Here is a 25336-nt window from a genome sequence, read left to right on the forward strand (position 1 = left end):
AGGCCACCTGTTGACAATTTCTGCAGTACAGTCTGACTGATATTTCAAAAGAAACGTTGGCTCAGAGGAAATGCAAAGATACCTTTTCCATTCACGTGCGTTACACTTATCTATGGAATGTCTGCCTGTTATTAAAAAATCAGGAAAAGTCGTCATCAGTGACCGAATCCAGACAAATGCCGCATTCCTTCATCAAACACTTCCTGTAAACAGTCAAATATTTCCTGTGTTGAGGCACATGTGGCTGTATTGCTGCCCTCTGACTGTTGTTGCCCATGTCATGTTGCCAGGTCTCGCTCTGTATCCCTGGATGTAAAAAGGCAATCCTCCCCTGGCTTACACTCACGTCATGGCACACAGTCCGCCGATACACACTGAGGAAACACCATCTGTTACATTTTCATTGCAGGCTTTGCTTCAAGCTAAGACAATTAAAGCTAATAGAGTGCAAATGTTTGAGTCCATACTGCCAACTTTACAATGCCTCACATTCTTATCCACTTCCATAGGACATTTTAATGACTGGTAAATCCACAGTCATAAATTATCATGGGTAGCACCTGGATTCAGCACATTCTGGAGCTTTGCCTCTGTTTCAGTTTTGATACCCACATTAACTGTTAATTTAAAATAACTCTGCAGGCAGTTATCCCACATTGCTTTGAAATGATTGCTGAATATTGAACTAAATTGAATTTTGAATTACTCCTAACTACTCCTAACTACTAAGTGGGCTGAAAATGGCGCTATAATCCCCACTATCTCTCATTATGTACAATTGGAAAGAATTGGTCATGCTTTCTGTCAGTGATCAGTGAGCAGCTTTGAGAGTTTTGCCGTGAACAGATTCTTTTAAAGGCACTTGGTGGAACAATCTTTCAGCTAAAAAAAGGACAGGCTTGGATAAGCATCTTTAGCCCACGGGGGCTTGGCCACCCCTGAGGTGAGGGGATTGCTTCACATGAAGTGAAGGCTTCAAGTGCTGCATGTAAAAATGGAAGGTGCTCTTGTTGTTGGATTTCAAGTGGGTGGCACAGACATGTTGCCCTCTGGGACCTAGGGTCTTAGGGAGACAATGGCCGGGCTGTGTGAAGCAGGAGCTGCAGAATCGAGGGTCACAGGGCCCCTCTTCTCAGGTCTACACCACTAAAGTGACTGTTTAGTGACAACACATAGAAAAGGGGTTGTGTGGAAGACTATGGTGGGAGGGGGGTTTGTGTCGGGAGGCTGTGACCAAAGGCAGTCCATCCATCATGTGTCACTTCAGCCCTTTGGGGACTCAAATCTATGGGCTCAAAGTGAACTGATGCCAGATCAACAATATTTCATAACAACACCTTTATTTAAGATTATTAAATTGGGAAGTTAGTATATTTCTTCTATTGATTTTACCATTGTGGTGGTTTGTTTTCTGCACATTTATTAGTTCTACTGAGGTTTGTTGGACCAGATCTGCAAACTCTAATTGGGTGGAGTATAAAATGTCGGAATAGGGTGGAGTTCAATGTTTCTTCTACATATTCTGTATGCATAGTTTGAAACATACAAAATTTATGATTCTTCCCAAACAGCTTTCTTCTCAAAGGGGTATGAAGAAAGTTGTCACACTGATGTTGCTCTATGGCTAAACGCGATAAGAAAACGTGTTGTATTTCTGGTGCCTGCTTACAGTTCTCACAATTCACAGCAAGAAATGCAACCTTTCCTGTTTATTGTGTGAAATGAAAAAACCTTTTAGTTGACTTATTTCATAGCCATGCAGGGTGGTGGTTTTCTTTCGGCTTTTGTTCACAGAAAGAATATAATCTGTGTAACAAAATAAAACAAATGACTTCAGGGGCAGTGGAACAAACAGTGCGAGCGATGTGATCGGGTAGAGTCTGATAAGTTTTTTCCTGCGGTTACTCCCAGTGTCACAGACGCTAACTTCAAACAGCGCAAATGATTTAAGCTAAACACCTTCAGCGAGCTGGGGCTGCCAGCACCACCGTGGGTAAAGAATAGTGTGAGGAAGAAAGGTCTTTACAGCTGGGGTAGATACAAAAGCAGGAAAGCATGAACCTCATCTCACACCTTCCCTTCTTTCATCTACTTCCCTTAATAAGCTGGTATTTTGATTCCTGGATTCCTGGCAAGCTGCCCTGTTTGCAATTCAAAGAGTTTTCAACAAGAGCATCTGTTTGGGTATTATCATAAACCTGCATGCACCCCCACCCTTCACCTCCCTACCCCCTTTCCTCCCTCCCTTTGCTACCTCTTCACTTCTCTTTCCTCAGCCATGTGCACTTGCATGTTTGTGGAAAAGGGGTGGAGAGGATGGGTGATGGTGGGGCAGGGGGGCTTTTCCGTGAGCCACAGAGTCAATGATACATAAGCCACATGACCAACTACTCCACTCATACACACACAAGCCAACAGACAGACCTGCAAGAGGACTTCCAGCACATTCACAGCTCCACTGAACTTGGCTCATACTGCCGTTTCTCTGACAGAAGAAAAGAAGACACACACACACACACACCTCCGTGGGAGAGCTCAGATAAAGACGTGCCTTCAGTCTTGGAGTGGCGCTGTCACACACTGATATACAAATACGCATTTAGACAAATACACAGACACAGTCAGGGAGCCACACACATTCCCACAAATTGACACACTCACTTCTCTCTCTCACACACATACACACACACACACACACACACAGGAGAGCAAACAGTCTCTCTCTCTTTCTTGCTCGCTCAGCTGCTCTCTCTCTCCCTCCCATCCACACACACACACACATACACACACCACTACAGTATATCAGCGAGTGACTAGCAGAGAGCCAGAGGGGAGTGCAGAAATGAATGTGAAGATCCTGACGCTGGTGATTGTGCTCTTGGTGTCTCTGCTGTGTTCTGCCAGTGCTGGTGAGTACAGGAGCGGCCAGTCTCGTCACCGGTCGTCTCCCTCTGCTTTCTATTCCTCTCTCTGTTTGCCTTGGGCTCGTGCAGGCAGCTGTAGTTGATCAGTTACCCAGCATGGTTAGCCTTGTGTGGGCTTTAAAAGGCAGGAATATCAGCACCTGGCTGTATACAGTACTGCACTGCAGTGGTTATACTGTCTGCTATTGTATTGTCGGGGCTTTTATGGTAAACTTGAATATGGGTTTATAGCTTAGATTGATCATTTCACTCCCCCCTCCCCTGCCTCATCTTGATGTAAGCTTGCAAGACTTGGAGATGAAATATTAAGAGATTTTTGTTGATGGACATTCATGTGTGGAGCTATTCCTGAGTGATAGGTGTGCTGGATATATGGGTGACTGTTGTGGCTGTTATGAAATGTAAGATGCATGGCACATGTTCTTTAAGGTGGTGTGAATCAGATTAATTTATGGCTTGATGGGTTTCATCTAACCCAAGTTCTGTACGATTATTACATGACCGTTGTGCAGCAGGGCAACACAGCACCTATATATGTGTGCGTGCCTCCTGTGGTGATGATAATGAGGACTGTAATTGTTGTATGCATCGATGAGGGGAACACAGATCCCAGATGCATGGATCATCTCCTGAGTGGCTCAGTCCTGATGCCTTGTCACAGTAAATTTCCGTAAAGTGCTGCCGCGTCTCCGGAGCCATTGTTGGACTAGATATTAATTCCAGTGTGGATTTAAAATGTCTCAAATCTGGAACAAAAACATTGACTCTGGACAATTATACAGGGGCAAGGCATATTTAGTCTGATGGCTCATGGGAGTAAATGGGTTCTCAAAAACGTGGCTGGGGGGTTAGTTTGGAGACCGACGTGCAGTCTGCAGATGTGATGCAGGTAACATTATGGTGTGAAAAAACAACAGTTCGGCCTGTGTAAATGTCTGGACCATTCTTGGGATTATCACCTACCTACCAACTACAGTAGATTAAAAGACACATAGACAGAAGCTGTGTTTATATTTAATCCAACTGGAAGATGCCTTGTAGACTATGTAAATGCTGTGTAGACTATATTAAATATAGAGAATATAAGATTTAGCAAAGACTATGATTATTATAAGATGTATACACAATCTTTGTAGATAAAGGCCTAGGAATCTATGCTGTAAGATGCTGTTTAGACTATATGTTGTAAGGAGCTGTATGGACTGTGGTTGTAAGATGCTGTGTAGACTTTAGGCTTGCAAGATGCTGTCTACTCTGTGTATCGATCCATGGCCACAGCACTCACAGTTCCCATGCTTCCCAGCACGTTTGTTATAGCGACATGCTATTTTTGTCCGAGGCTCAGCACATGAGTAAATGGGAAGCAATTATCTAGCATCATGGTCAGTGTCGTTTTTCACGCCCTGCGTGTGGCTAAGCATGTTCCACGCCTGAGAGCCTACCGTGCTACACCAGCGATGGGGAAAACAAGGCTGCTGTGCCTCGGGCTTTCATGAGAGCTTATCCTTCTCAATGTTGTTCAAGTCATGCCTCTTATGTTCCTCTCCGTCCCCTGGCTGCTACTGTAGTACCAGAGCTCCATTGACAGAGAGGACAAGAGAGAAAGGGAGTGGAAGAGAGATGGGGATGCAAGTGTGTTGCGGCGTTGATGGGTGTGGGGAGGGATGCTAGCTGGAGTGTGTCTGCGTAGCACAAGCCTCTGCTACAGTATGCGCTGTCGCGGGAAGGTGTCGGAAAAGGCTCTGCATGTAGGCAGTGGGTGTGAAGCCTTTCATCTTGAGACAAACGCTTTTCCAGTTCAGTGGGCTTTCTCTCTCTCTCTCCCAGGCAGCTGTGTGTGTACATGTGTGTCTGAGAAAGAAGAGAGAGATGAGACAGAGAGAGTGTGTGTGCGCGAAGCAATGAATATAGGACTGAATATGACAGATATACAACAGGGTGGGGAAGTGTGCATGAGTCTTGATTGTATTTATGGGTGTATTTGAATATTAGCAAGAACTCCTAGTGTAACAGGCAATTCACTTCAACAACCCAATGCTACTTACAATATTCATTCAGTACACTGAAAGAGCTGCTGTGGCTTTCTCTATGTAATATTAGCATCCTTTCACAGCACACTTCAATTACCCATCCTTTAAAAGCACTCTGCCTAAAGAGTGGGCTCCAGCTTTAGACATGTGGTATCCATAATTCATCCAAAGGCCGATCACTCTTCCTCCCTGTGTAACTCTTAAGACCGGTGAATAAACAGTTCATATTCTCAAAAAATTCATCGGTCTATCACAGCCTCTTAGAGGACATCAAAGCTTCCTTTTTTTCTGCCATGGAAACACCCTGCCAATCTGCACCTAGGGACACACAGGATAAAAACAATAGCAGCTGGCTCAGACATGCACCTACCCACACGCACATACACACAGAAGGTGTAATTGTGAGGCCTGGGTTGAACAGGTGAGCCAGTTGTGGGTGTGAGCGGGGCACGAGGCCCAGATCAGAACTATTATCTTGCAGAGAAATCATCTGCTTGGGAAGGGGGGTGATTTTATGAGCGCTGTCAGCAATGCTATTATTCCATATTAAACTTTGATGTATTGTTGGGGCTGGCTGCTCTGTGGCACTATCATGCATACATACTGTACTGCAGCCCGCTCAGATGCTCAACCAAGTGTTACGGGTCAAAGTACAGCCATAAAGAGGAGGGCGCCAGAACACGCAGCCACTCATTCAGGCACCTAGAGGCATAAAACGCTGCCTTGGTAGGTCTGATTATTTTGTTAACAACATCTATAGATCTAAACCAACCGTAACCAGGAAGCTTTAAATCATAATCCCAGGTTTTCTAATGTGAAGAAGGTGTTTGTGCCTGTGGACGTGATTACGGTGGCCATGGAGAGTACAAAAGCTGCTAAACTTTTCCAGATGTCCTGGCATAACATAATAACAGTGGGCAAACATTTGTGTCAAAGGGGGAGCAGTGAAAAGGTTATTACGGGATTACGGAGAATTGCAGGGCCTTTTCCTTTTCTTTTTTCTTTTTTTAAGGCTCAGGAGCTTCTGAGCACCAGCTGGGTTTATGTCACACACACAAACACGCACACACACACAGGGTTAGATAAAATCCGTTTCACACAGAACCTAGATTTCCCCTTCATGCAGCATTACAAGGAAAAAGAGTCAGCAGCCTGCAGCATCAGTGTAGTCTACTGCAGACAACACGGAGACACACACACACACACACACACTAAACACTCCGTGAGTTGGGTTTGGGATGTGAGTAAAGACTGATTTATTATCCTCTTGTTGATTTGGCTCTTGTTTAGCCCCTGCGAGCTTAAATAGTAGCATTAGAACTATGTTGTTATGATCCACACAGTATACAATCATGACAATTGGGTTTAGGGGTGGATGTCTGACAGTATGTAATGTGAGATGATATAAATTTGAAACTATTTATACTGTGGTAGCTAAATCTATTGTGATAATATCTCCTAATTGATGAAATAAACACAGAAGAGTCAGCAAACCTTCTGCAAAGTGTCTATAATGTTTAATAGTAACACTAATACAATACATTTATTTCATTTTATATGGTTTTACTTGTTAATGAACCACCACAAATACGTAAAACATACACAACAAGTATAGCAAATTCAGGCTAAATAGGGTGACCACAAGGTTAGCAGTGAGTTTAGCCATCTAGGAATAACATGTGAGCGATCCCAAGTCAGATTAACGGGAGGTTTTCCAGTTCTTCACATTCTGCCGGCATTAGACCATTGTTGTCAGTGTTGCAAATCAGGACGGCTTTATGGTTAATAGGATTTTTGCATCAATGTGATGAAGTACATTGATTTGTCAGGTATTTAAATTGTTGGATTAACCAAAATCAGACATTCCTGTGAGGTAATTTGCATCTGTTAGGCCTAACAATTTCTTAATAAATATATTTTCTTCATGATATAAAGTAATAATATATCTCCTAATTGATGAAATAAACACCCCCCCCTCCCGTGTAGCTGAGTTTAAATTAGATTTTGAAAAAAGGCTTTCTGTGATAAACCACTTCACATCTGTATAATATCACCCAACATGAGCTTGGTGAATGGCACTCACAATTGCTCTGGAGTGGGTGGGAGCTGAGGAAGAGATTTAGTGAAAAATCATAACTCATTTGGTAGGGATATAAGGCTAACCTTTGGGCTAACACTCCCCAGAGAGCTCAGCTGTTGAAGACTTTGGCATATGTGACTGCTAGGCTGCTGTAATGTAATTCTGAACTCTATGAATGAATAAATCTGCTCACTTAGATCTTCCCTTGAGAGCAAATGCAGTGAAGGGTGAATAAAAAGCAAAGGGGGAGTAAAAGACGGGGCCAAGGGACAGAAAAATAAAAGGCCCGACAGGAAGAGAGGCTATCTGGGAGCTGAGAGGTTGAGTAAGTTTTCAGTGGGGAAGGAAATAACAGCTACATCTAAAAACTCACAGTTGGTGATCTAGTCCAGTTTTACAGGTTACATAATGTGGAATAATGACACTTTTTGGCAGTCTGCTCAGCTAAATACGTTAAATTACTAAATTAAATTCTGACTTCATTCTCCTTATGAATATGCCTGTTTTAGTCCAGACCCCCCTTTGAGTTTTGAGGGCACAACCTAAAGGTTTGGGTAAGGGGTGGGGGGTGGGGTGTATGTGGGGGTCCTGTGTTAACCAGACCTCATGTGATCACCAGACCCTATCCTCAGGCCCGGGGCGCTCCTTACAACTTAATTAGAGACAGATATTTTCAAATACTGCTCTGTTTTCCACCAGTGTCCAATATTAAAGTGATTTATGACTCTCTTTTTGAACATTAAGTGTTACATTTATAGCAGTAGTCCAGGCAGATCAGATTCCTGATCAAGATCTGAGTGGACATTTTTATTAACAGGCTGCCAGACCGCATAATAAATATTGCGGTCTTTAGGAATGCAGGTGCTTTAATTACTTTCATGCTCAATTTGTTGGAACCCAGAATGGAAAAATATTACTTCTGTATATTGCTTTAGAGATGTCATTTGTGGCAGCTAAAACGGTTTGTAGGAGTAGAAATGAATTACTTTGGAGAATCAAATAAATATGGTTTAGGGTATTGTCACTGTTAATATCAAATCTCTATAGGCGCCCTAATGGATCAGTGAGATTTCATATAATGCTTAAAGTGCTGCACAGCTGGCTGTTGTTAGGCTGTTCTAAGTCAGACAAGAGATTTTATTGCTGTGAATATAGCAGTGTGGATTGGGGCTATGGATGGTGTAGAGGGACTTAGTAGATTTTGGGTTAATTTCGCGATGCCCCCACTGGGATCTGCCTAAACTCTAAGCCTGAGGCAACAGGATGTGTATGTCACTTTATTCTCAGAGAATTATAGGATGTCGTGGTGTACCTCATGTGGTTTCAAACTGTCATGCACCTTCTGTTCTTGCCTTAAATTAAATGCTTGAAAATGGAGATCATTAGATCTCTTCCATCTTCCACAGAACTGCGGCCCCTCTATCACAACAGACAGGAATCATTCATTTATGAAATTGTGCATTATTCATCACAGTCGCTCCGTGTTTGATCAAAAATATTTTCCCTGGGAGACTACACATTTAGGTCTACGCTTAAACGTTGGTCAATGAAATGATCTGCCGCTGACTAATACCGTGGATCTCCCCGCAGTCCTGATCAGGACAGGGCCCCTCGCTGTGTCCCTCTGTCTCATTCACTGTTCAGAAGAGGCCACCCTGCTCTCAGGGGCCCTGAACATGAACAGATGTTTGTAAAAATACAAGAGCAAAACAATATATAGAATTCATAAACGATTCGTCCTAACAGCTGATGAAAACCTTGTAAAAGCAGAGGGCCAATAAACACTAAACTTTAGCTCACCTGCAGCACAGAGCAGCTGAACCTGCCAGTAAAAATCCTCATGAATTTTATTTCTTCACTAAATATGTGTCACAGAATTGCTTACTACATTTCATTGCATAACCTTTAGCCGAAGGCGCCTTTTAACTGCACACCATATGCTTAGTAGATTAATAATAAACTCTGTTTTAGCCAGTAGTTTTCATTTAAACATGCTGCAAGTTAGCAAAACAAGTCCACAATCCAAACAGCAAAAATTCTTTAGCAACTTGAAACAAATCACACTTTCATATGTAATAAAAAAGCACCTTAGCCAAATGTGTCTATGTATTATGATTATAGACATTTTCCTCTCTGTTCTACAGTATTGTTGTTTTTGTTATAAAGCATTTAACCTCCCGAGCACCTTTTTACCTTACTTACTTACTTATAGATTACAAAGAGGTCATAATTCAAACTACTACTTTAAGACTTATTGTGTTGATGTGGTCATTTTGTATAGTAGTTTTAGAAAATGTCATTATAAACTAAGAAGATTTGTGCTTTGTGATGATACCTTGTGTTGGGTTAATCAATCCAGTTAAGTTTAAAGTGCCATTATTTTGTATTCTTTAGTTTGGTTGAGAGGTAACATAGTCTGATGCAATGTTGCTGCTCTTTTCCTTTAATAGTACTGTATATGCAATGGGGAGAAGCGATGATCCCCTCAGGCATTAAAAGCTGCAGTGAAACCCTGCGCAGTGACGTTTCTCTCCCTCTTTCCTTCTCTCTCTTTCTCCCACATCACAAATGGGAGAAGGCACGCAGGTTCACAGCATGTGGGGGGGGGGGACACAGGAGAGGGAGGGGCTGTATTTCACATCTGATTAGCGTGCCCATGGAAACGGATGGTTGGAGGATCCCTTTGCCCTTGACATGCAATCTCTGGAGATTAGGGTAACGGTTGGTAGCCTTACCTACTTACTGTACCTGCCATGCGCAAAGATTTAGCCTGCTGCTGTTAACGGAAACAGCAACACCGGCATCGCTCATGCTCCTGCCCTCAGCCGCTTTGACACTCCTCAAGGAAAGTTATGGAAAGAAATCTACCTTTGGATTTTTCTTCTCTGACTGCTCATGTTCAGTAGACACCAACCCGCAGTAACCTTGTACCCACAAATTCACCCCTTCAAATGGAGTGGGATTGTGAATATACCAACAGGCAGTCAAGTGGTGAGGGGAGTCAGTGGCTTCATTAGCTGGCTCAATGCTGCTGCCGGCCCTTTGAACTCACAGTGCTCTGATCATAGCAGAGTACGCAGTCTCACACCTCATCATTTCATACACTCTTTAATTCAGGAGCATATATAGCACCACACTTCACAGGCGGCTGACTGACTCAAAGGGACATCTGCAGAAAGCTAGAAAGTAGAAGGCTGCAGAGTTTGTTTTTAATTTGTTCTGAACATTCGGTGAGAGTGGGGTTTGCTTTCAGAGCAAGGCGGACAAAGGGTTAAGTTTAAAAGCTGCAGTAATGGGAGCAACTCTTCATGCACTTTGGTTTCCTCACTGGAGTTTGTACAGACAAAGCCAGCCTTCAACTCAGCCACAAGCCTAGCATTATCACAGTACAACAATGCTGCATATAAAATAGTCCCCGACAGAAATAAAAGAAAGTGCTCACAACCAAAACAAACCCCCCCTGAGAGGAACACTCAGAGGCCAAGTGCAGTGGCCCACAGAGGAGGTTAAAAACATCACAGACACAGTCAGAGTGCTGATCATGGATACAGACTGGGTGCAGTGAAATTTGTAAATTGAGAACCTGCTCAATTTCAGCTGACAATGTCATTCTTTTTGCTCTAAACTGAGCGCCTTTCATGGTGGCTGCCATGGTAACATGGTCTGAAAGTCGGCAAGCAATTGGTACCAGTTTCTGCCAAGACCCAGACTTACTGGTAGGCATGAGATAAGCAGCATTTCCGACACTTAATGTTGGATTGTGAAAGCTGAACAACAAGGGACTGCCTCCTTAGTTAGGCACCATTCCATATGTGCACGATGAATGTGCGGGGAGGCTATCGGGCAGCTAGCAAATCCCCAGTATGATGCTGAAGCAGTGCTGTGGCTTATTCTAGGTTAAAAGAATGTTTGGCTTGTATCTGGCGCAATTAACACATCTCATCCTTGGCTAAATAATCCTGATCCCCTAATGTGCTTATGCAGTGGGAAGCATCTCTGCCCATGACATGTCTCTGTCTGGCTGTGTGGGTTAGTATGTCTGTGGTAATGGCATGCTATAGAGGGATTCATTAGCTAAAGCTACTTTTAGTGAATGAAGCAGGGAGGCACAGGATGGAGACAGCAGGCCTGCTCCTTTAACGTCATGGTAATAACCATGGCTACACACACCAGGGTATTCATTCTTCCTCTCTCCAAATAACACAAATATTGTTCTGTTACCCATAAGGATTACACACACAATAAGCTACAACTACCTCCCATATAGACACAAATACTGCTGTTATCTTTCTATTACTGTGCATATCTAGCAAGTATTGTACCCTCAGTTTATTTTTGCAGTAGAAACTCAATCCACCATTAGATTGGAAAATGTTGTTAAGGAATGCTTTGGTATTAATAGTGTTTATGGTATGTCATTATGGCATTTAAATGTGAAAAGAGGGCAAGCTGTAACTGGGTCTTAGATTTAGTCCAGTCACACATAAAAGGGAGAGAGGGAAGACTAGTCTACAGCTAAGCTAGCAGCTCTGTGAGGCTGAACTTTGGCACAGCGGTGCTTTGAGATTAATGTTAATGTCAGCATTATCATGCTTACAAGCTTACAATGATAATGCTAACATGCTGGTGTCTACGAGGTATAATGTTTCCCAATGGTTACCATCTTAGCAGACTATAGCGTGTTAGCATGCAAACAGTTGCTAATTTATACCAAACACAATGTACAGAAGAAGAATGCCATTAGTTTAGCAAATATTTGTTCTTAAAGGAAAGTACAAGACACATTTAACTTTTGACCCAATGATGGCGCTAGATGAAATGTAGTACCAGAATGATTACAATTGATCCTCTGGGTATCCTGAATCTTTGTACAAAATTTCATGTCAATCCATGTAATAGTTGCTAGGACTGACTGACATTGCCATCCCCAGAAAATGCTGCTAGCAAGCCTAGAAACATCAGCCACCTGTGAAAGAAACTACTTATCCAGCCTTGATCATTTATGAGGTTTGTGATTCCAAAATATGAAGTAGAATTACACTGTGAGCACATAGGGTTAACTCCTCTCCTCTCCTTTCAGCACCATCCGTTCCCATTCTCCCAGCTGTTTGTTTACACTTCAAGATACATCTGTACAAGCTGCAGTGGGCAAGATTTATGGCGCAGAGGTGACAGATAAATAATGTAGGGACAGTAAAGAAACAGGAGAGAGAAATGTTTTTGAGATGTGCAGCCAACTGAGAAAATGGATCAATGAGATTGTATGCAATTGATTCATAATCATCGTAACTGTGAGTGATGAGCAAGACGAGTAAACAAAAAAATAAGATTCAAGAGGACAGGAAATCAATTTGCGGTGACAGGGAGAAAATTAAACACAGTGAGGATTAAATTTTGGAGGCCATGCCTGACTGTTCATGTTTACATTTTATGCAACAGTTTCTAAACCCTGAACATAGCCCTGCGCTTACTTGTTGCTTTAGTTAGACTCACATGCTGGTATAGTTTAATCTCTTACGTCCTAGTGGCAGAAAAACCATTATGCTGCGGCTGCATTTACAAGTGAAGACATTTGTTATGTGGTCGTTTTGGCAGGCGATACACACAAATCAGCTTTACAACTATTAATAAGCAGCTCTGGCCCATTTGCCGTGCTGTCTGTTTTCCTGCATTGACACACAGCGCTGTGATATACAGTTTGCTCTTGCCAGCCGTGAGGGCAGTTGATGAACTTGGCATTAAACCAGAGGACAGCCATTTCTCTTCTCTGACTGGATGGACAAGTGCTGGAAGATGTATACCTCTCCAGGCTCCACTGATGGACTATTGCAGAATCAACAGGGATAAGCTGTCAGTATTTCACTTTCCGCTGGGCCATAAGAAGACGGAGAGCCAGCCATTTGAAAAAGACAACATAACAGATATCACCTTAGGAGGTGGTGGTGAAACTAGGGCGGGAAATTAGGGAGCGGCCAACCAACTACTCATCATTAGTCTGGAGACTGGCCAGTTTGTGACAATGTCAACTATTCTCTTCTCTGCCTGACAACTTTTACCTCTCCTCTTCTTCCCTCTCCTACTCTTCTACTTTTCAAGGAGGCAGCAGCGATGCAAGTAGCAGTAGAAGCAATAACCAGGCATTCCTGAAATTCTCCCTTTATTAAAATTTAATTAGGGAATTACCAAGTGGGAGAAGAAGTGTTGGGATTTGGTAGAAAGAAGGTAAAAACCAGGGCCCCAAGGTCACCAGAAGTAGAGATAAGGCACTTCCTATTGTGAGACATATGTTATCCTGCCATTTTACTGTTTTACCGGCTGAACATAAACATGTGAATCTCTCGTGGGAAAAGATCAAATGGGATACAACTGGAGACTGGATCCAATTTCAGAGCAATAAGATAGCTGAGATATCTTTGTTTATGGAGATGAAATATGCATTATCCAATGATAGACCTGCCATGGAAACAATCAAAAGGTCTTATCCAGATGCAACAGATGCATATTCAATCTATATGAGTTCCACTACAGATGGGTCGAGATACAAAGCTAGCTGTTGCTGTATGTCATATCTGTCACACAGACATGCTTTCCCTAAAGGCTGCAAGAGTTAATCTATACTGCCAGTGTTATCACTGGGGCCCAGCTTATTTTTAGCAGCTTTCATTACACTTTTCTATCCTGTAGCCAGAATGGATGGGTTGAGATTTGTAAAGAGAATCACAAGATGTTCTCCCTTCAAACCCCAGTGTAGAGCAGTGGCTGACAGCTTGCTTTGGCAGGAGATATCTAAATTGTCTCATTATGGACCTAGGTTATGACAGCCTGAGCCACCCAGAGAGGAACAGCAGATGAGTTGTGTGAGCCGGGGTACAATTTCTTACTTACCATGATGCATTGCAGTGTGTGCACAGCGAGTGTGTGCGACTTCTGTTACTAGCCTATTGCTCAAACATCAGCTGTAGTTTGGCATTGTGTAGCGCTGTAGTTACTGCAGGTATCATTGTGAAACATTTAAGGTGTCAGTATGCTTTAACCGCAAGTGATTGTCTAATAGCCGAGTGAGAGTTCAGTGTCTGAAACCCCCTCCCCCACCCCTTTCCAACGTGTGGATGAGGGATTGCATCTGACATTTTAAGGAACTTTCCTTTTTTTTTTTTTTTTTTTTTTATTTAAGGAACTTTCCAAAACCGACAATCACACTCACTGAATGCAGCAATCGGTCGGGTGTGCAGAGGTGAGAGAAGAAGGCAGGTTTTTAACTTCTCTCTCAAGCACTTTTTACATTTTTCAGCCAATTACTTGTGGCACTTTTTCATGTGTACAACTGAGTACATTGTAATGAACAGTTCAGTAATGAATGTCTTTGAGGAGATTTCACACCCTTCTCCCTGCTTTGTTAAACAAATATTGCGTCTCACACCTCCCTACAATGTCAGACTTTTCACCTCACCTTCAAGCAATACTGACACCATAAATAGCTAAGACCGCAGCCTTGTATTTCTGTGTGTTCTTCTGCTTCTGAATGTTTTTTTTTTCAGGGGTGAAAGGAATCTACTTAAACACAAGCATTTACATTAAACCCCCTGGATTTGAAAGGAATGAGCTGAATGCCTTCAGAATGTGTCAACGTCCCTCATTCACAGTGTAACTGGAACAATAACAAAAGGATAATGCGCAGATTAGTTCTCCTAGGGGCAAAGATGGGCTTTAGATGCGGAAATATGCAGCACAGACTTTCCCTGCTGCAAATGAATTAGCCTACTGTTCACCCACAAATATAGTGTGTAATGTGCTTGCAGAAGAAGATTAGTGTAGAAATGGAACTTGAGACGTCTGTCGTTTCAGGGATATACATCGAAAACATTCAACAAGCTGTCTGGCTCAGTCGTGCAGTTTGCAATTATTTAAACCTGAGAGCTCTGTTTTTGCTCTTTCTATGGAAAGTTGTTCTTTTAAAAGTGCCTTTAATATGCCACAGCTGAAGGTCAATAATTCTGAAAGGCTGAGGAGAGATTTGGCCTTGCTCCTTATGGCATTTTGAATTATTTTGGAGAAAGCTGCCCTCTGTTGAAACAAATTGATCTTGGCCATTAGAGAAGCCGGGAGTGTTTTCAACAGGTTTTAGAGATGTTTTTTAATCTTTCAATAAGACAACATCCTCATGGGTGCAGCTGTGTCTTGTTCATATAACAGTCTGTGGTATTGCCACGCTGCCACAACTAAAGAAACTAACTGATGAAAATAACCCAGCATCATCGTGGCTTTTGTAAGCTGCTCCACTGTCAGTATAAATACTGCTTTTCCCAACCTGTGCAGTCGACTGGCTGACTTATCTTAAGCTGTGTCCTCACCCGAGTCCTTATAAACCAAAGGAAGGTCATTCTCTTGGGAATTCTAAAAATGGTGCCAGTGTCTCTGAGGAGAGGAGACAGGAATGTCATGACCCCATGTGAGTGATGTCAATCAGCTTTTTGACGGGATACACCCACTGGGGATAGTTTGGCTTTGCAGAAGTGTTAGAAATGCAGAAGCGTTCATTGGACATAACCTGAATTTAAAAATATGAGAAAAGTGCACTAGTTTCTCCTCCGATATTACCCAAGAAGTTTATTTACTCAACCTGCGAAATTAGTTATTTAACATCTTCTGTGGCTCTGAAGGGAAAAAATAACCCATGTTTAGGGTTATCTTAGCTTGGTCTTGAGACCCCACACAAAAAGCCTACAGTATAAACTAGAGGTGTGGCATTTGGAAGAAGTGTTTTGTTTTGGGGGAGGGTCTAATGAAACAGACTATTGAGTTGTCTCGACCTCTGTTGCTTCAATTTAGATTTTTTTTGTCTCTTGTGAGTCCTCCAAACCTTACAGAAGTCAACTATTAAGTCACTGCAGTACTCCTTTAATCACATCTACACTGCTCCATTTCAGTAACATATTATATTTTTATGAGATTAATGGTTTATTTACATGTAATTGTTCATTATAATTAAAAATACATCACTACATTAGTAATTCCATGACTCATCACTGAGACATTTAACCACTTTGACATGCCCAAATAAAAAGTCCTGCTCTGCTTTAACTCAAGTTTTATTGGAATATATAACTGGCTGTAGTGCTAAAGATCAACCATGTTAAATATCCAATTACAAGTAAAGCTTTTACTTCAAAACATTCAGAAACAAATCTCTGGATCTCCAAGAGGAGGTCTTCCATTTTGCGATAGGTTGAAAGGCCATAGAGACACTTGAGGTGGACCAAACCATTTGGAAAACAGAGGCTTAAGGGGATCAGGCCACACTTATTGAGAGATGACTAAGAACATCTGGGATCACTCTCGAACACACATGTACTCACACACACCCAAAACATTCATACACATTCTGTGAGAGAGACAGGTCGCCATTAAACTCATTTCTAATCTTGGATCAAACACTGCGGCAGGATGCACCTTCACAAGGTCTGTTGCTGTGCGGTGTTTTTAGGGAGAGTGACAGAGACACGAGACACGAGGGTTTGGGTGTCTTGCTTCAGCCAGAGCTTCATCTATCTGCGGTGCTTTAGTTCCACCACACTGACTTGATGAACTACAATGCTGGGTGGGCTTAAAGAGGCCCACACACACACTCTCACACACTTATCTATACTTGTCTCTTGTTTCCTCTTCCATTACCACTGTGATCTCTCTTTGGATATTGCTGCGCATTTGCCGTAGGCACTGATGGACTTAGCTTATAATCAAAATGTGATACTCTGGGTGAGAAGAGGCTGTGAAATACAAATTACTGGAGAAGTCATTTCTGGGAATCTAATTGGTATCTCCTCAATGTGTGTCCTCCAGGTCCCATGGCCTCCACGGAGCATGGCAGAGAGCTGGAAGAGGCGGCTACGGTGAGAAAAATGGTCCAGCAAAACCCTGCGAGGGGTGGTCAGACCCACAGACCAGCTGGCTGGAAGAGGAGACGCCCACGGCCACGTCTTTCCCACAAGGGGCCCATGCCATTCTAGAGCAAGGTGGGTTTCTAGCAGTCAGGGATGAAAAGATGCTCGATAGGTTTTGTTTGGCAAAGAGTGCCATCAAACCTGCAATCAATCAAAACAGTCAGAGTCAGCCCAGTAAAAGGCTTCTACCCTCCGTGGATTCTCGTGAAAGGAGGAAAGACATCAGGCCAACTTTCTGTCCAACTTTCTGTCAACTCAGGGCTACGTGTTTCTCAAGAGAATATGAGCAAAAGTACTTCCCGATATATGAAATTATAATTGCTGACTAGTGAGGAAACACAATTTCACAGAGGAATTTCTAAGTGGAATATGATGTTGAGTCCTGCAGCATCATTTCGGATGTTTTCGATGACGAATGGGAAACTCAAACTCTTAAAGGAACACTGGGAACTCTGTTAATGTCCACCGCAGCCAGACTCAAGTCCAACACAAGGATGTTATTGTCGGCAGTGAAAAATAGTGCATGTCTTAACAGATTATTGGCCTTTAGCCTACCAGCTTGCATACCTTAGTAGTATGACAGAGATTGTTTTAAGGCTACGTCATTTATATCCTCATGTGGGAGACAGTTATACTTAGAAACTTAACCTTTGAATCAATTCAGCTAGCATACATAGTTTCTTTCCAAGTCAATTAAAACCCTTTTTCCACAGATATTACTTTGTAGAGTTGGGTTTCCTAGCAGCACCATGATATGTTCAAGGTATGTTTAACTTGCTGTCAAGTAAAACAAGACTTTGTTTGAAAACTCTTTCATCCAATATCAGAGATAATATTTTACTTATCACCTTTTAACAGTTTCATTTTCTACTCTGAACCAAAACAAACATTTTGTATTTCAATTTAAAAACAGATCAAGCTTCATTGAGAAACTAAAACATAAAATTTACAGTGTAGAAATTGAAACTCTCTTGCACTTGCTAATGTTAGCACATCTCAGTAAGAAGCGTTGGACCCTATTACATGTCTCTCCCAGATGCTTTGAGAGACAGGGAAACTCGACAAGACACAATATCCCTGCAGGAGGTGCCAACCATACAGCACTGACCTGCAGAGGGCCGCCATAAATTAAAGCCATAGTGAGAGGAGGTCGTAGTCAGAGAGTGTCACGGCACCGTTAATCAGTTTTAAGGAAAAGGGATCAAAGCTATAGAAGTTCTGAAGCTCTTTTCTCTAAAGCAGCCGGAAAGGTTTTACAATCTATAGCGAATTATTGACCATTATTGGGGGGGTTTTTGTATTTTTGAAAAGGCTAAACTTCTTTTGAAATAATTTTGAACTCACTTCTGCTTTCAATACGGGACTCTAGAGACTAAGCCCAAAGGTGAAAACAATGAGTAAAGACAAAACCAGGGCAGTATGCGCTTGAAGGACAACACGGGTCCTCCATCTTTCCTCGGTCTGCCAATAAAATGTGAGAATCCTCTCTGAGAGTTGAGTGGTCAGAGCTTGTGTTCAGTGCCAGATTGCTGGCCACACAATACGGGAAGCTTCAGGAAGTTGTGAAGCTCAGTAAAAGTGAACGGCTCAGTGAGTCACAATGCCGTCTCTCCAAACACCACTTAAAACACAACACACTGAAGGTTTCCTTTTTTTGTTTACTCCCACTCTGGCTCCTCTCATTCTTACTAAGTTCATAGTTCATCATGTTCAAGGTTTTCTTCACATACCGTGCCAATTTACCCCAACCTGACCACAATCTGGCTGTCCATTTCCAGTGTTTTAGTGATGATGCTACCAACCTTCACTAAGTAAATGCTCCAAGGAGTTAAAAGTCAGAACTTCTTTGTAGTTCAGCACCAGTCTGTTCTTTTTGCCTCAGTATGGTGTATTTTGAGTTAGGTCTTCACAAGACCTGATATCTAGAATCAACCCATCCATCAGCCTTGTAACAGCCATGAAAGGCTCTGTTCTCCCTCATGTGTCCTGCTTTCTTCGTCAGTTTGAGCTGATGATGGGAAAAACACCTCTGGAAGCAGCTGGAGATGCATTTTGTTTGATCAAAGCTAAGAGTTCAATGGGGACATCCAGCTGAGAACTGGTGAGACTCGTAGGCCCGACAGACTGTGTGGATATTTCATTTTTGGCCTACAATCAATTACTGCGCTGTCAAAGTATAGATCAAAAACAATGATTGGCTTGACAGTGTCCATCCACTGACTCTATGCGACATCTCCCCATTTCAGTGTCAAAAGCAGCTTATCTTTTATTCCATAAGACACCTGAGGCAAAGTTTGACTTTTCATCATTACACATTCCAGATGTGAGTGGCTTTGAGAAGAAACATGGCGACCCAGGTCATCCTTTTTGAGCATCTGAGCAGACTCACATCCAAACGTGCTTGGATCTAAGCCATGCCAGTGACAGTCTAAAAGACGACAGGATATTACAGATTTAATGCCTCAGGCAATTTATGAAAACCTCCTGAGACCCTGAGTGCAAGTAGCCTCAGTGAATGAGTCTTGGGTTTTTTATGAAAACAATGAAGGGTAGGTCTGCAACTCCTCCCATTCACTCACTCTGTGATGTAGTATGACTTCAAGGGGCTGCTGCACTGAGGTCATACAGTGGATCCAAAAACACAAAAGACAACAACAAAACAACAATGTAACTCAATGGAGATTAGAAATACAGTGCGCTACAACATTACATGTCCACAAAAATATGCTATTTGAAACAAGAGCAGGCTCTTCTCATCAGTGAATGAACCTCGTTGTCATGCAGCAAAGCTTCTCATCTGAAATCTTGGAAATGATCACAGAACAGGAAAAGATAAAAGACGAGGAAAGATAAAAGATTTCCTCATTGTTAAGGAGTGATCCAGTGCCCCGAGCGAAGTATAATGTTGGGCTTGTGTTCCACAGCGAACACAAGCCCACAAGTTGTTTTTCTTACTCCCTGCCGCACCTTTCTATCAAAGACCATGAAATCTGGCTGGAACATGTTCAGGATAACCTTTTCTTTTTCTAGTTGTTCAAGTGCAAGATAACATAGGGTACAACACAGTGAAAGCTCTGGCAGAAACTCCCCAAGGGGCATCCTTATTGAAGAGGAAATTGAAATGTCTGCAGGACTCATGAAATGATTTTTAGGAAACAAAAAAACACACGCTGATGACACTTTTTTTTTTATTTTCCTGTTTTGCAGGCACTGCTTTGAGCGCCCTCCCCCAGGTTCTGATTTCTATGCTCTTCCTTTGCCTTGGGGGGCCTTGCAACGAAGGGCCTACGCTTGCCCAGCCTGAAGAGTGATGTCCATAGCACCTGCTGGTTCTTCAAGCAACTCTGTCCACAAAAAAACCAGGACAACCGCTCACCCTCAGCTCTAGGAGGAAATGGGGGCAGGGAAGGGGGGTGGGGGGTATGGAGCCCGAGCTATCAGACTCTATTTCTCTGTCTCTCTCTTTCTCTTTCTCTCACTCCCTCACTACTTATCTATCTCTGTCTTCTCCCAAGTGTTTTTTTTCCAATTTTCCTATCATTTGCTTAATAGCCCGAACATAGCGATCTCCCTGAGTGTCTCACACACTTTGCATGACATGTGGTGGAGAGGGAGCCCGGTCAAAATAATCTGAGTCTTAAAGCATCTGTCACTTCTCCACAGTGTGGTATCCCCATCTCTCAGATCCAAGGTTACTGCAACCGCTGATTTCATTGCAGTGTTGCCACGTAACATCTTTACTAGCAGGAGAGGGCACTGATTATGCAGAGGGGCAGTGTCAGTTTTAATAGTTGACCATAGCAAATCAACAGAAAAGTTCACCTGATGATACTCTGGATGTCTGCTGCAGAAAGGAATTCAAGGTTTCATGTTTAAAATGGAAGAGTAAGAGCGTCACATTTGAATGGCATTATAACCATCGCTTAATTATCATCATTAATGGTGCTTTGTACCTCCTAATGACAGTACGTCCACATGCAAAGTAAAGCTGGACTGAAAAGAGAGCACATGTTGTCAAAACAATCTATTTAAGTGTCTGAATAATTCATTCATTTAGGAGATTCTTTAATCCAAAGCTATTTTGGTGTTTCTGAACTCATTAACACCTTAGGGGGTGGGGTGGGGGGTGGGGGTGGGGGTTTACTGACGCGCTCAAGGTTACTGTAACATGTCCCACCTTGGATAAGTCCTTTGACCCCAAATCCCAATCCCAATCCCAATCCCGTCCCCAATCCCCAGCCTTCTCACCATACTGCTGCCCTGTGCAGCTGCTCTACACGACTGTTAACTGGCAGGGGCAGTCTGCTCCACCGACAGGTTGCCTTGCCTTTTAATGAAGTGCCAAATAATAACCTTCTCCACAATGCTGCCAGGAACGAAGGAATGAAAGGTTAGGGAGAAACACATTACCTCTTGTTTGAAGTCTTGATACACTGACACATTATGCATTTTAAATTTCTGCAAACAGAAATCCCATGTGAGACAATGTTAGCGAGGACAGAAAAATTAGACCAAAAATTAAATAAACAGTTTCAGAGTAAATATCAGCTCAGTTGATATGCCACCATGATCAGCCTACCACTAGTGCTCTGGCTGTTTTAATATTCAGCATAAGGCTGGTTTGACCCTTTGACCGAAATCTTTCACTGACGAAATGCTATGCCTTTCCATCATACTGGAAAATTTTACTGTTTATGTTTATTCCTGTGTCTAAGTAGTTTTATTTCTTTTTTTCTCAGGGTGCTGTGATAGAGGCTTGTACTAGAGCAGTCTATTTTGTGCATTTATTTAACAAAACACAAACATACAGTACATTTAAAGCTTATATGAGCATATTTTCGTATACTGTGTCTTTAGTCTCCCTGTATGTATTCACCAATATAGCCATGTATCCAGATTCAATCCTTTCTAGTCATGATCCTTTCCCTACATTATCTTGGGTACAGTTGCCTTTCTAGTCAGCCCTTCCACAGCACAGGTGGTCGTGGCTTTCATCATTACGCTCATTAAATCTTAGAGTTAATCTTTCTCAGATGGATCTCCCCAAGGCTGGCCGGGGCCACTTAGTCTAAGCTCATTGTTAAATTGGCTCAGACTGAAACCACACCCTTCCCCCTTCCCAATCCTCAAACCCCTGCTGATTCAGTATCTAACCATGTAACATATTTGGACTATAACCTGTAGAGCAGCCACCTTGCAATTGTTCGATGTGTATTAGGGGAGCGGAGATGTTTCTTTCATTCGTTTTTTACTTGAAAATTATTTCAATCCACTGCCATTCAATCAGCAAATGCTCCTATTTCAAGTCGGTTTTGACCACATAAGCAACTGGCAGGTTAACCTAGATTCCCAACACCTTTTCCCTCTCGCCATGTCTCATGCAAATATTATAATAAAACGCAGTCTTCTCAGCCCCAGCATGAGAAGCTTTTATTAAGAGAGCATCTAAAATCACAGTGGTAATCCACATAGCCAAGCTCACCTTGATTAAAAATGTATTAAATCCTAGGGCACTGTGAAGAGTAATAATTTCAGTTCCACCATTATTTTTTCATACCCTCTCAGACAGAGATGTAGATTTCATTAATGCTCCTCGGGAGTGAGACAGCTTTGCTCAGGATGTCTCATGTATTATTGGGGAAGATAGTAAGAAGATATGAGCTGGGGATGGAAGTTCAAAGCCGCAGGAGTTGGGATGCTGGAGGTAGACTGGGTCATGACCAGGGGTTCAAATCAATATTTCCCCATCTCAGAAGTTATTGTTACGGAGCCGAGCAACGTCTGTATCCGCACTGTTCTTCATGAATGTATCCTCACCATCTGCACCAGCCATGCTGCCCTTTCAGAGACCAGAGCAAACCAATGTTTATGTAAAGTACTCTTTTTAATCTTGGTCTGGTTATCAGTTGAATCCAAAAATCAAAAGCCAAATATCCCACTGATCCAAAGCCTCCGGTGTCAACTAGTTCCAACAAATAGACGTGGCTTTGCTCCAAGACTTCTCTGTATGGGTTTGCAAGGCTGCACTTTTGCAATTCCATTATGCTGCTGGAAAAATACACCCTGAAAACAAGAGTCTCTTGGTATGGAATGGTTTTCCAGTGTATTGTGACAATTTTTTGTCTGATTCTTGTCTAGCTGGTTGTCCAAAGCTTACTTTTTGAATACAGTGTGAAAAGCTGTATCTTTTGTGGATGTAACAAAATAGAAAAGTAGTCTGCAGCACAATATGTCGTGGACACGTGAAAGCTTTCAGGCGTTCTTTTCTTGTAGATGATAGCCCACAGTCCTCCCCTGCACATCAGGTTAATGGGCCTTGTGGTGTGGAAGGACAAGCACGTCCAGGCTCAAACTGAAATGGTAAACCAATACATTATGCTCGGGGAGCAAAACCATTTTCCTTAATGGTCTTTTCCAGCAAGACTTACACAAGAGAAACGATTCCTATCCTCTCAATGTTTTCTCTCCAGTTCCTCTTCTCTGTGACCATCACAAGGCCTGAGTAATGTTCCTATGCACTTGTTAGCATGTTTTCCTGGTAGAAAAATGTTTGCCCCTTTGTGTTTAGTTCTTTTTTTGTCAAAATGCATTTGGCTGGGAGTGCGTAAGGAGTAGAGATGAGCAGAGAGACAGATTTGTGTTCCTGGTGGAGACGAGAAGCTAGCAGCAGGTTTTAAGATATTAGCGTAGCCAATGATCTCTGTTTCCCAATAACTATAGCCCCCGACACAGATATATGACAGAAAAACACAAGGTTTTTATGTTGTTGTTTTTTTTCATCCTATTGTTATTCTTCACTTAGTTCTCTACCAGATAAAATTCCTTTTAAATTTCATTGAACCAAACATTTCACTCATTGTGGAAATGTTAGCAGAGTTGGCACGCAACACATTCCATGATTTTACCTTGTGAATCTCTAAGCCCATCAAACTGTATCATGTTGGCCTTCAGAGTGGGTGTCTGCAAGATCAAGTGGCTGATATTCAATCCAATGCATTCACACATTTCCACTGGCTGGGCAATCCAAAGGATAACTAGATTTTATCTCCCCTGGGAAATGACTAAGATCTGTCATTATCTTGGAGCCTCAAAATGAGACTTCCTACACCCAGAATAGCACAGGCCCCTCCTGCCTTGATTGCAACACATTCTCCATCTATTTAACCACTGTGTCCAAGATCAGCTACATTCAGAACAATCTGGGGAGAAGTTTGTAGGTTTACACGCCATCGCAACAGTGTTACTAGGTCTCAAGCAGATACCATTTAAAAAACAATGTATTACTCCTGAAACTTATATTCTGTTTATGGTGTGTGCTCATATTACTCACCAGGCCAAATGTACAGTCCCTGTCTCTGTTTTGATGTTGAACTGGGCAAAATAAATGACATAAATAAATAAATAAAACAAGTGTATCAGAAATGGTTGAAATACTGTGTACATATTTGAACTTTTGGTTTCTAATTTATAAAAGATAAGCTTTAGCTCTTGGAGTACTTATTTTATTTTTTCCTTTCATGCGTAGCTTTGTGTTTTTATTTTCTATTTCTGTAAAGTGTGTAAATATATCTTTATGATAATAAGTAATATTAAAAATCTTATTTTAAGAAAAAAAAATGTGTCATGTCTTTTTTGGTCAGATGAAAACATGTCGATAACAATGCTAACATGCTGACATTGTGCAATATTTATCATGGTCACCTTCTCAGTTTAGCATGGCAGGATGTTAATATTTGCTAATTTGCACTGAACACAAAGTACACTGACCTGATGATGGTGCTAGATAGAAAGTTAAGAGGTTATTACAAAGTTATTACAATTTATCCTGAGGGGGACATGATGTCTGCACCAAATTTCACGTCAATCCATTCAAAATTTGTAGAGACATTTCACTCAAAATCCCCAAAATATGTAGGATTCATCCTCTTGGAAACATCAATATCTGTACCAAATTTCATTGAAATCCTTCTAATTGTTGTCGAGACACAAGTCAGGGGATCACCAAAAACCAAAATCTGGGGAACATGAACGGCTGAGATATTTCAGCCAAAACCAAAGTGGTGGACCAACCGTCATACAAACATCACTATCCAGAGAGCCACAACATTTCATTTTAAGATATTTCACAACAGACAGGAGTGAAATGTAGAGTATAACTGTTATATATAGAGTGAAATGTAAGCTAGACATTAGTGAAACTGCACTTCGCAGAAACATTTGTCAACCTCTCCGGTCAGTGACACAGCCGAGTCACACCAACAAGCCAACCCCCAGTTGTTCAATTCAAATGGTTTGGTCTAATCAGAAAAAAAAACTGCCTCCTCATTAGTCAACAGAAGTGCTCTGCTACTGCTAAGAATT

The 25336-nt window shown here is 42.1% G+C and overlaps 1 protein-coding gene across 1 annotated transcript; it reads left to right on the forward strand.

Annotated features, from left to right (window-relative positions):
- Positions 1 to 2399: 2399 nt before the first annotated feature.
- Positions 2400 to 24592, forward strand: apln (apelin). Its single transcript, XM_038699648.1, has 3 exons — positions 2400 to 2909; positions 16875 to 17047; positions 20183 to 24592. The coding sequence occupies exons 1-2, from the start codon at positions 2843 to 2845 to the stop codon at positions 17039 to 17041; spliced, it is 234 nt and encodes a 77-aa protein (XP_038555576.1). The 5' UTR covers positions 2400 to 2842; the 3' UTR covers positions 17042 to 17047; positions 20183 to 24592.
- The last annotated feature ends 744 nt before the right edge of the window (positions 24593 to 25336 follow it).

This window comes from Micropterus salmoides, unplaced genomic scaffold (genome assembly GCF_014851395.1).
Source record: "Micropterus salmoides isolate LMB-PRFRI ecotype aquatic unplaced genomic scaffold, ASM1485139v1 Ms_hic_scaffold_5, whole genome shotgun sequence".
NCBI lineage: Eukaryota > Metazoa > Chordata > Actinopteri > Centrarchiformes > Centrarchidae > Micropterus > Micropterus salmoides.

What these genes read in the sequence shown, in the direction of transcription:
- apln (XM_038699648.1), top strand. Translation starts at nt 2,843, where the DNA reads ATGAATGTGAAGATCCTGACGCTGGTGATTGTGCTCTTGGTGTCTCTG. An exon ending in GCTGTGTTCTGCCAGTGCTG is followed by an intron (nt 2,910 to 16,874) that starts GTGAGTACAGGA and finishes TGTGTCCTCCAG; the next exon opens with GTCCCATGGCCTCCACGGAG.